Source organism: Chinchilla lanigera, unplaced genomic scaffold (genome assembly GCF_000276665.1).
Source record: "Chinchilla lanigera isolate Chin_1 unplaced genomic scaffold, ChiLan1.0 scaffold00021, whole genome shotgun sequence".
Classification (NCBI taxonomy): Eukaryota; Metazoa; Chordata; class Mammalia; order Rodentia; family Chinchillidae; genus Chinchilla; species Chinchilla lanigera.
In genome coordinates, this window is record NW_004955422.1 from 272,461 (window position 1) to 284,071 (window position 11,611).

General features: G+C 44.2%; 1 protein-coding gene across 1 annotated transcript; it reads right to left on the minus strand.

Annotated features, from left to right (window-relative positions):
• Positions 1-2,218: 2,218 nt before the first annotated feature.
• LOC102004177 (olfactory receptor 4X2-like) lies at positions 2,219-6,663 on the minus strand. The gene is made up of 2 exons (XM_005384933.2): positions 5,412-6,663; positions 2,219-2,245 (listed from the first exon to the last, which is right to left on the minus strand). Exons 1-2 carry the CDS (start codon positions 6,315-6,317, stop codon positions 2,219-2,221), a joined length of 933 nt encoding a protein of 310 aa, XP_005384990.2. The 5' UTR covers positions 6,318-6,663.
• Between the last annotated feature and the right edge of the window lie 4,948 nt (positions 6,664-11,611).

Consider the following 11,611-nt stretch of genomic DNA (forward strand, 5'->3'; position numbering starts at 1 on the left):
AAAGAAAGAAAGAAAGAAAGAAAGAAAGAAAGAAAGAAAGAAAGAAGGAAGGAAGGAAGGAAGGAAGGAAGGAAGGAAGGAAGGAAAGAAAGAAAGAAAGAAAGAAAGAAAGAAAGAAAGAAAGAAAGAAAGAAAGAAAGAAAAAGAAAAGTAAACCTGCAGTAGAAATGAACAGAGAAGCTTAAGACAGGCTGGCCACAATAATGTTTTTCAAATTTTTAAAATTAACCTAGTCCTCACTTTGTGGTTTCCCTTTAGACTTTTCCAGTCACAAAACCTTGTACACTGACGTTTTCAATGGCACAATTGGTCCAACTCTCCTCTTTCAGTGTTGCCTTTCTCTCACTTTTCCTCCGAAGACTTCCTATCACAGAGGAATCAGCCACAGGGACCTCTCCTTCCACCTTCTCGGCTGAAGCTCCTGGGCTCCTCATCATACAGCAGAGAACCCGAGGCCCAGAGTCCCACAGCTGGTTGCTACAAAGCCAAGAAGACAACCAGGTTTCAAGACTACTGTGCAACCTGTTTCTCTATCTCATTCGCTGGCTCCCCTTCCGGGTGCTGAGCCAGTTCTGCCCTCAGAAGGGAGGGAGACCAGGAAAAGAATCAAGCATTATAGCAAAAGTAAAGAGAAGAGTACGATTTTTAAAAACTAACAAGTGCGGAAATTAACTATAAGGTGGTCTAAGCTGGGTGCTGACATGCCAGAGGTGGAATTTCTGCCCAAATGCTCTGTGCAGAACTTAGAGATCTTGAAGAGGACAATGGTCAGGCAAACAGGGCACCCAGGATGACAACCTGTGCAAGATTTGCCTTGGGGATTTAAGAACTTGCTACTTCCACACTGTCTAAGTGTCTCACACAGATCTGCCAGGGCTCTCCAGTGAAGTGTATGTTCTTAAAGGCGGCCGAGAATCTCTTATACTCTCCACAGCACCTTGCAGAGATCTAGGAATACAGTGGATGTTAATAAGAGGTTTTGCTGTGATCCCTGAATTCTCCATCTGCTACTGCAGCTATTTCAAAGCCAAGGTAACACTAGGGGTGTTTTGTAAACAGACTAAGTAAAGGAGGATAAGCTTCAGTCATTTGTAGGAAAATGGATACCTCCTGAGACCATAATGTTAAGTGAAATATATCAGACACACAAGTTCATATATCGCACGATTTCTCTTATATGAGAAACTCAAAGTATAAATAAAGACCAAATATAAGACAGATAACAGGAAATAGGGAAGTGGATCTTTAGCAAAAAGGAAGAAGACCAAGAGATGCAGGGAGGGGAGAGGGAGGAGAAGAAAGGGAGGGGAAAACAAGATGTGTTATGTACATGGACCAACTCCTCGCAAGGAATGCAATCAGTAGGTACTGCAAACAGGTACTAATAAAGAATTTTTGAAAAGAAAGAAAATATATATGGAAAAGGAATCTAGTGTCAAAAGCAAACTTGTTTCTTTTTAAATAATTCCAGGTATATCCCAGGGCAGAGTTAGTGAACTAATTTCCCTTGAACAGAGTTTGCTGCTTTGCCTCAGACTTTTCTCCCAAACCTATTGTGGTCTAAAAACTGATTCATTTGCGCTCAGTCACCCCAGGAAAACAGGACTTTATTTCATTAACAATGTCTAGAGACATGGATTAGAAAACAGAAATCTCAATTCAAATTTGCTCTCAGCAAAATTTGGGCTTCTGTGTAAGCTAATATCCACTCAGATTAATTCTTTTATTTCCCCCAGAGACAGTTGGATATAAGAATGTCTTAGCAGGTCCCTTCAATGTCTCAAAAGAACTTCCTGAAGAATACATAACTCAGAAGTTGATTCTGAAAACTCGCTTTGGTCATAATTCCCTACAGGCTGTCACCATTGGCAGTGATAAGAATGACTGTAATATCTGCTTCCAGTCGAGCTATCAGGTCATTTCTTACTCTGTCATTTAGACAGACCGGGGACACTTTAACAAGATGATATTGAACGTCTGCCCACAAGCTAAGAGTGGGCAATGTAAGAAGCCCTCCTGCTGCGAGGCAGCAAGAATAACAGCTGTGAAAGCTGCCGGTGTGTGTACCGCTGGGCGTCTGCTCATCCAGGAAGGGCTCAGTGGATGTAACCAGCTCAGAATCCACTGGAGCTATAAGAGGCACTGTTGAAGGCCAGCCTTCCCCAGGAACTCACCACATGCCACCGATATCACCACCTCTATCTGCCAGCTCCAGCACTTAATGACGCTCTCCTAGGAAAGTTACAAGGGAATAGAACAGGATCAGTCTACCCTTAAGCTACAAAAAGGGGAACTGCAGGAAATGTTTGCTGAACTGAGAAGCCTGAAGCATTTAAGGGTTAGGGAGTAGAAGATTAAGATCAGAGAATTGAATTCCCTGAACTTTTCTAGCATCCTCTGAGGAGTTTCTGAGAAGAAGAAAAATTAATTTCCCTTGTTTCACTCAGAGGTTTAGGAACCTTCTCTCTAATTAACCCAATTATAAAACTAAGACTTCTACTTGCCTCTGTATAATTGCCCCCTTCTGGTCTGGCCTGTGATGTTTCCTCTTCTACTCTCAAGAAAGGACAAAAGAGAATCCAACGTTACATCACCCCTCAGCTTCAAAGGCTCTAAGTGGCCTGCGCTGCACTCACACCTCTCCTTGTACCGATGACTGGGAGAGTCCCAGGAAGACGTTAGCCAGTGGGTCTGCACCCCCACACACACACTTTGTACATGCCTGAATCAGAGGGTGCTCAGAATGGCTCATCTCATCCAACTCATTCACCTCAAAAGTGAGAAAAACTCACTTGTACATCGGTAGCAATGTTAAATCAGCCCTCTGCTAGTTCCTATTGTTAAGGAAGTAGGGCTTCCCATTCTTAAAATTCTAAGCATTCTTTTTTTCTTTTTTGTACAGGAAAACAAACTCAGGACCTTGTGCTTGCCAGGCAGGCACTTGTGCCACTGAGCTATATCCCTGGCCAATTCTAAGCATTTTGCCATAAATTCCCACCACCAGCACATGGTTTTCATGGGCAAGGGCTTCAGAATTCCCAAAATTCCCCCAGAATTCCCTGGATTTCCCAAAATTCTCCAGAATTCCCATGGTTTTCACACACAAGCTCTCTAAAAAACTAGAATTTGCTAAGTGTTAGGCATAGTTTCCTAAGCTACCACGCATTACTTTTGTGTTGGACATTATTATTCAGCTTTCCTAGCAACATATAATCAAAGTAACGTATCTCTCATACAATCAGAAAAGTTAGAAGATCAGTTCAAGCCTACAAAGCTAACAAGGTATGCAGTTGGGTTAAAGGACCAGATGTCCTGGTACTGGCTCACTCAAGAATATGTGACTGGTGACCAATGCTCCACTAAGAAGCAGAGAAGCCAGTGGAGAAATGAAGTAGCATGTGCACCTCCATCTGCCTCTGCTGTGCACCCCCTACTGTAGCCGTGTTGTTCCTTCCAAGTTCCACACCCTCGGCTAAACAGACTATGAAACAATGTGCAGCCGTGGCATCTTCCTCTCATCCACAGCCCACCAGAAACTCTGCAAGGACGAGAAGTCTATTTCTATAGCTCCAGGTAGTCTCATTCCTTAAAGAAATCTATGCTAAATCCTTCTGTATGTTATGTTAATAACACCTTAATTTGTTAATTCCAAGATAAATAGGATTGGCTTCTGTCACAGGCATAGACTTTCTCAATGAAATACCGTGCATCAGCGGACAAAGGCTTACTGAATAGAGTGGAGAAGTGAAACCAGTGATCCATGCATGTTATTTCTGCATTCCTGAAGGAATGGAGGAAGAGAATTTCTCCTGTCATTCTCTCTCTCTTTCTCTCTCTCTCTCTCTCTCTCTCTCTCTCACACACACACACACACACACACACACACACACGCACACACACACACTCATGCACACACACACACACACACACACAATCTACTGAGTGTTTAATAGGTACCAAATATTCTGTACACATTTTACACAAATTTTATATATTCTTCATGTACTCCATGAAAAGCATACTAGTCTTATCCCTGTACATAGCTGAAAAAACTGAGCTAAAAATTTTACAAGAAACTACTTGAAGATCACATCGCCAATTGACAAGAGTATAATTTAGACATAGACGCTTTAACTCCAGAGCCTGTGCTGAAATTAATGAATAAATAATTAATTATAAGTGACCAATTTTTAGGCATCCAGTGATTTTCACATATAAAATGAAAGAATTTTCTAATTTTTCTTCTTTAGCATGTGCGTATTCACTTTATTTATTGAAGATACTACTCCTTCCCCCACTGTGCATTTTTGCTACCTTTGCCAAAAATGCATTGTCCATATATGCATGGGTTTTCTTCTGGAGTCTCTGGCACATCTTATCAGGAAACCTATGGCATCAGTTTATATCATCCTGAGGATATTACTTTCAGACAATTACATAAAGGAGTAGGATATACAGTCACACTGTCCTTTTTGAAATTAATAAATATTTTGTTGGAGATACTTTGAGATTCATTAACAGTCTTATTTCTCATCAAAAAGACAATGTCCTGATTCTGTCAAGGGCATTTTGATTAGATATGTGATTCAATCTGACACTGCATCAGAGGTCTTTATTCTCTGTAACCTAGTAAATTCCCTACAGGAAGTCAGACAAGAGAAAACGTGCCATAGAGGTGAATGTTGCTATTCAAGAATACTTACCACAGTGTTACTTAGTACAATAAAAATAATCAATGTTCTAAAATAAATATAAAGTTTACAGTACATCCACTACAACATACATTTTATTTTGAAGAGAATAAAAAATCAGAAAAACATTTAAATTGATACAGAATTTCAAACCAAGATGATAGGAAATCAACAATGGTTGTATACTGCATATTGTTATCTTCAAAGCAGTTGTTCAGATTACCAGATACAGGCATGTAAAAGTGATCAAAAAAATTAAGCATTAATTGTTCCTTTCAAAACACCAATAGAAATTAGTAGTACAATTATGTTAGCTATCTGTGTATAGATATATATTTTCCCTTGCTTCTTTCCTTTCTCCTTTCCTTCATCCCAGTTCTTTCCTTTTGAGCAGTTTCTTTCCCTTTCACAATACCTATTGTACCTTTTGGATTTTATTTACTCTTTCATGTTCTTACACTAGGGAGGTAGTACGATGTTTACACATGAGAGTCTGATTTATTTCACTTATGAGTATGGTCACTAGTTGCCATTAGAACATCTTTTAAGAGTGATTAAGATGGAATTTTTGAAGATGTACATGAGATAGAATAACTCTAGAACCAAGAAGTCATGTGAACTTTCCATCCAGCCATGGTCCCCTTCAATTTGGACTCCAAATCATTCCAAACCCAAGACCCCAAACAACACTCAGCCTCTGTCTGTCACTCGCCTCACTGTCCTGATCCACAGGCTCTTCACGGCCTTCTTCACTTCAGCGTTTCTCAGCGAGTAGATGACAGGGTTGAGCAGCGGGGTTATCACAGTGTAGAACACGGCTACCAGCTTATCTACAGGCAGAGTGGCAGAAGGCCTCAGATAGATGAAGACGCAAGGTGCAAAGAACAAGGTCACCACAGTGATATGGGATGCGCAGGTGGAGAGAGCTTTGCGCCGCCCCTCAGAGCTACGGGTCCTCAGATGGACCAAGATGACCACATAAGATGCTAATAGAATCACAAAGCTGACCACAGACAGGGTTCCCCCATTGACAACAATCAGGAGACCAATGAGGAAGGTGTCTGAGCAGGCAAGTTTGAGCAGAGGCAGCACGTCACAGAAATAGTGGTCAATCACATTGGGGCCACAGAAGGGCAGCTGGAAGATGAGAAGGATCTGGGCAGTGGAGTGTAGGAAGCCTCCCGCCCACGCTATTCCCACAAGGACAGCACACACCTGCCAGTTCATGATAGTCGTGTAGTGCAGAGGTTTGCAGATGGCCACGTAGCGGTCATAGGCCATCACTGTCAGCACAAAAATCTCAATGCCACCAAAGAAATGCAGGAAGAAAAGCTGTGCCATGCAGCACCCCACTGAGATGGATTTCCTGTCAGCCAGCAGGTCCGAGATGAGTTTGGGGGCAGTAGTGGACGAGTAGCAGATCTCCACCAGGGACAGGCAGCTGAGGAAGAAGTACATGGGGGATCCAAGACTTGCGCTGCTCAGGACAGCGAGTATGAGGAGAAAATTCCCCAGCACAATTGCGGCGTACAGGAGCAGAAAGATCACAAAGCAAGCCCTCTGCACCTGCAGACTGGGAGAAAATCCCAGGAAAATGAATTCAGTGACATTGTATGGGCTCGGCATGAGGGCACAAGCGACAGCGATTTCAGTGGTGTGATCTGAAATGACACCAAAGAAAAGACCTCTTCATGCAGTGAGTGAATTACAGAGAAGCCGTTAGAATCCTTGTGAGCTAAATATTGAAGGTGAGCAGGAGTTAGTGATGGAGAGAGCCGTCCTTGAAGGCAGGGAGCAAGTGCAAATGTATCATATATGGGTGGAAGAAAAGGAGAGGACAGCAGAAGCTAAATCTGCACAGAGATTAGTGCCAGTGTGTAAAGGGCTGTTCTGGACTTTGGGCTTTATCCTGGAGTCATTAGGGAATGGTCACCAGGGTTCATCACCAGAAAGTAAAATCAGCTCAGGTACAGAAGTTGGAATAGTGGAGGCAGACCCGAGGACAGCCACCTCATTAGAAAGTTGTAAGTCCCCTCACGGACAACGTGGGACCGCAAATTTACTGTCTCTATGTCCAGTTCCTGTCGCCTTTGGTGCTCTTGTCTTTTGCCTGCAGTTTTTGTGTACTGTTACTGTCACTTGCTCCTTTTCTGTACTTGGCTTGTAGAACAGTGTCCTCACTCTCCCCGTGTGCCCCCGAGAGTTGTCAGAAGAGATGCTTTTGGTGCCCCTTCATTGTGCTAACAGCCACTAACATGGCCTCTGAGAGGACCCGTGATGGCGTGCCTGCTTCCTCTCCTAATTCTTGCCTTCTCTACTTAGTAACACTTAAACCCCTGCAGGGTTCTCTTTGTTAACAACTTCCTTTCCTCTATTGTTCGTCCTCAGTGCCCATCACCATCCGACGCCCCTCCCCAGGCTCCACTGTTGTCCCCACATCCCGCTCCGCAGCTCGGCCACATCACGGCCTCACCAAAACTGTTCAGCCACTGATTTGCAGACTGTCCTGGTCCATGCTGGACTTCGTACTAGCTAAAGTTTCTGTGTCTCACCACAGCCCACCACACAATGTGATGAGGACCCAGGGATTTCCACTAGCAGCACAAAGCTTCCTTCCTTCCGTGATCCACAGGGCTCAGCTGATTAAAGGCCGCCTGGAACTATAAGGAACTCACAGCTGATAGAACCGACAGCTATAGAAACAAGGGGACAGAGACCAGCCCTAACTGCTTGGATAAGTGGGGAATTCTACCAGGAAGCCACTCATGGAGGAAAGCACTGCTGCCAGTCTGGACTTCTGGGTTCCTATTCCGGGTATTTCAGGTAGTGCCTGTGTGACAGCTAGAAAGTTGCTTAACCTCTCGGGTAGTCAGGAGCCAAACATACAGACGCTACCAAGATCCAGACATACAGACTCATAGGTAGATACCATACGTGCCACTCCCAGCTCCATCCCAGGCTGAGTTAAGCCTCCTTCTGTATGCTGCTTGCGCTTTCTCTCAGAGAGGGGATGTCCCTCCCTGCAACCCACAGGCCCTCATCGCCAGTACCCACTCTCTCAAGGACATTTGCAGGCACAGCGCCTACCAGGCCGAATCAGAACTGCTGCGTCGCCGTCTGTCCCTCTGCAGTGTGGGCCTCCTGGGGGCAGAGGTGACCTGCTCACCACCCCGTCTCCAGGGCTCACGGAAGTCACTGTGGGGAGCAGTGTTGAGGGACTGTCACTGTCACTGTCACTGGATGGAGGGAGGGGCTGTGCACCTCAGGAGCCTTAGCGCGAAGTGCTCAATATGAAGGAATAATGGTGCCCAGGCTCCGCTATCACACCTTCGCCATCCCTCAGCCCCAGGGCCTCCCCTGTGCTCGCCTCCAAGCCCAGACCCACGCAGGGGCGCTTGCGGAGTTCCCTGTGGGTCACAGCTCCATTCCTTCTGCTCTCAAGATGGAATCAACCATCACATGCAGAAGAAGCCAGAATGACAAAAGACAACTCGCAGTGGTGTTTCGCTGACTCTGCTGTTCTCAGCACAGGACGCTCTCTTCTGAGCACAGCTGTGTGGAGGAGGCCTGAGATCAGCAAACCCTGTGGGTTTCCAGAGACCCATGGGCAGGAAGCCCCGGGCCTGTGGCAATCAGAGCCCCCGCCTTGCTGGAGTCTCCAGGTGCAGCATCTGCTCCCCGTCCACGGCCTAGGGATGCGCAGATGAAGTGTGGAGTCTCTGCTCACCTGATTTAAAAACAACAGCCCAGTAGCGCTGGCTCGCAGCTATTCCACAAAGATCTGGCAACCGGGGCAGATTTCACAGAGTTTACAACACCAGGGAGAAACCCTGCCCAGGAGGAGGCGGGGCCCCAGGGAGCTGTTCTCTAGGCCTTCCCAACCTAGCAGAAGATCCCAGGGGAAGCAGGACCTCAGAGTGAAGAGCTCTTACCCAGTTAGACAGTGAAACACACCTGGTTATCATGACCTGAATCACATGGCTGTAAGTAAAATGACACTGATCAAAAGAGTGGGTCCAAGGATTAGGGACCACGGGTGTCAGGACACTGAGGTACCCTTGGCTTAGTGGAGGAGGATCAGTGGTTCCCATCCAGGGTGACCTTGTCCCACAGAGGACACTTGGCAATGTCTGAGGGATGTTCCACTGTCTGGCCTGGCCTGGGAGGGAGGGTGTGATTAACACTCTGTAGATAGAGGCTGGCGATGCTGTGGGATATCCCAAAGGCCTGGGAAAGGCCCTCAGAGCACTGCAATGCAAGGATCCATAGAGCTGCCCTTGACATACTCTGGTTGTAAATGGAAGAATGTCTCCCCTAACGTGCTAATCACTGAAATTGAGTGTTGGGTACACAGAAGCCCTTCACATCACTTTGACCACACCTGTCTATGTTTCAAATTGTCTGACAAAGCATCTTAAAGATGCCATAAGAGCACTTTATAAAATGATAGGGGCTGTGCCACTGCCACTCACAAGTGCTGGTGGCTGAGTTTTGATTACAGTTACAATTGAGGAAATACAAATCAAAACTGTCTTGAGATTCTATCTCATCCCACTCAGAGTGCTAGTATCAAAAATACAAAAGCAATACATGCCTTTGAGGCACTGGAGGGACAGGAAGACTTATATGTCAGTAGGAATGTAAATCAGGACACAAATCCACAAAAAATGAAAAAGAGGCACAATTTGATCCACCTATACCGTGCTTTGTGTATATCTGAAGCCAATAGTCAACATAGTATAGAGATTCATGCGTACGCATACCCACTGAGGTACAATTCACAATACCCAAGATATGGAGCCAGCCCAGGTGCCCATCAATGAAAGGACAGAGAAAATGTAGTCTATATACACACGGTCTGTCAATCAGTTGCAAGGGAGAATGAAATTCTGTCCTTTGCAAGAAAATGGGTGGATCTGGAGGCCGCCGTGTTAAGCAAAATGAGCCAGACTCAGAAAGACGAATATCACGTGTTCTAACATGCAAAAATCTACGAAAGATAAGAAGAAAGGAAACTATTGTTAGACACGGAGAAGGTGGGGGAGGGTGTAAATGCAGGCAATGGGGCACGGACGTGAGCAAAATGTACGCGTGGAAACTCCCCCAAAATACGTGGCATGGGAAAGGGCAGGGAAAAGAGGTTACGGGGGGAAATGACAACAGTTGCATAGTTGTCATGGCATGCACTAATGGGTCAGAATGAAACCTGTTACTCTGCATAACCAATAAAAAATGACTGAAAAAAGTACAAAGGATATTTTTGGGTGTGTTGTTAAAATTAGACAACAAAATATGAAACCGTTGCTCTATGTGCACGTATAACATGCATACAAGTGACCAGCTGTGTATATAATTCAACAAAAAAACAAACTTAGAATTGAAAGAAGATGCCGTAAACGTCAACTAACGATCAAAAAGGAACTATTGGACACTTTTCGATCCAAGGAAAAGGCTGACACAACTGGTTTGGCACACACAAACTCTGAGTGTACTGTTACCCTTTACACAGAATCACAAAGAAGATCAGCAAGTAAAGGAAAGCTCCAAATATTTGACTGAAGCTTGTATGTGATCTGCTGTGGGCGCTCATGGAGTTGAGTTTCTGTGAAGGTCCGTCAGCCAGAATAGTTTACATAGTGAAAGATTCAGCCTAATTTTTAAATGTGTATTAGGCATGTTTGTAGCAAGAAACTGCACTTGTCACAATATTTTTGCTATAAAATTGTATTTTTTCACCTAAGCCTATAAATTGTGTTTTTTGTAGAGGTTGGTTTTATTTTCCAACACGACAAGGATTAACCATTAATTCAGACCTTGCCTCTTGCATCCCAATTAAATCCCACCAATCTTATTTCTCCTTTCACATTAAGAATGTCCGCATACACATCCCTCCTTGTGAAAAATTATTTTGCAAGTAAAATAAATAAATGACTATTAATATATGCTCTTTAAACAATGGAGATGTAAAAAAATGTTTCTTGTAGCTTTTATGCACAACACCAAAGACTTAAATCAAGGGGTCTGGGGATTTAGCTCAGCGGCAAAAGCGCCTGCCTGGCAAGCACAGGGTCGTGAGTTCGATTCCTGGTACCGGAAGAAAAGACAAAAAAAAAAAAAAAAAAAAAAAAAAAAAAAAAGACTTAAATCAACACGGTGTCCAACAAGAGAATGTTTTTATTGTGGTATATTCACGCACTGGAAAACTACTTGCTAAGTAGAGCAAACTATTATAACTCACACCCTAGACACCTCTCAAAACCATTCTGTTGGCTGAAAGAAAGCAAATACAAAAGTACGTGTTTCATGCTTTCATTTACAGGAGGTCAGGAAGAGGCTAAGCTGTTCCCAAAGATAGAAATCAGAACTGTGGGTGCCAGTGTGGGGGTGAGGGGGTTCCTGGAAAGACTCATGAATGGTTTGAGGATGATAAAAACAGTCCACCTCTTGGTGGGGATGTTGCCTACCCAGACATATAAAATTGTCAGAAGTCGTTAGTCTGTACACTAATGGTCTCTATACTTCATTTTTCATGTAAATCTTACCTTGATTAAAAAGTAAGACCTAGCAGAGATTGGTGGGGACCACCGTGGAGGAGAACTTCTGTTCTGGATTCCAGAATATCTGAATTTGTGCCAGGGTTTATTTATGCCTGATTGTCTTGGAACCAGTAGCTACTGTCACCCAACACTTGTTTCCTTTTTCTTTCTTCTATCACATTAGAAACCTTGAATTTTTATCTGAGCAGATGCCCACCTGGAATAAAAACTATGCAAAACTCCAACTTTGAGGGAGGAAATATGGCCTTATTTTGTCTTCCCCTTTTTCCTGATGATAGGAAAGCTGCCATGTGAGCGGAGCACTAGCAGCCACTTGGTGCCATGAGGCAAACATGGGAAGGAGAGAGACATGATATTGATACC

Excerpts from the sequence above, each read along its gene's own strand:
- LOC102004177 (XM_005384933.2), bottom strand. The coding sequence starts at position 6,317 with ATGCCGAGCCCATACAATGTCACTGAATTCATTTTCCTGGGATTTTCT. Across the intron at positions 2,246-5,411 it reads TGAAGAGCCTGTGGATCAGG|GTAACTTTCCTAGGAGAGCG; the intron begins ACAGTGAGGCGA and ends TTCTATTCCCTT.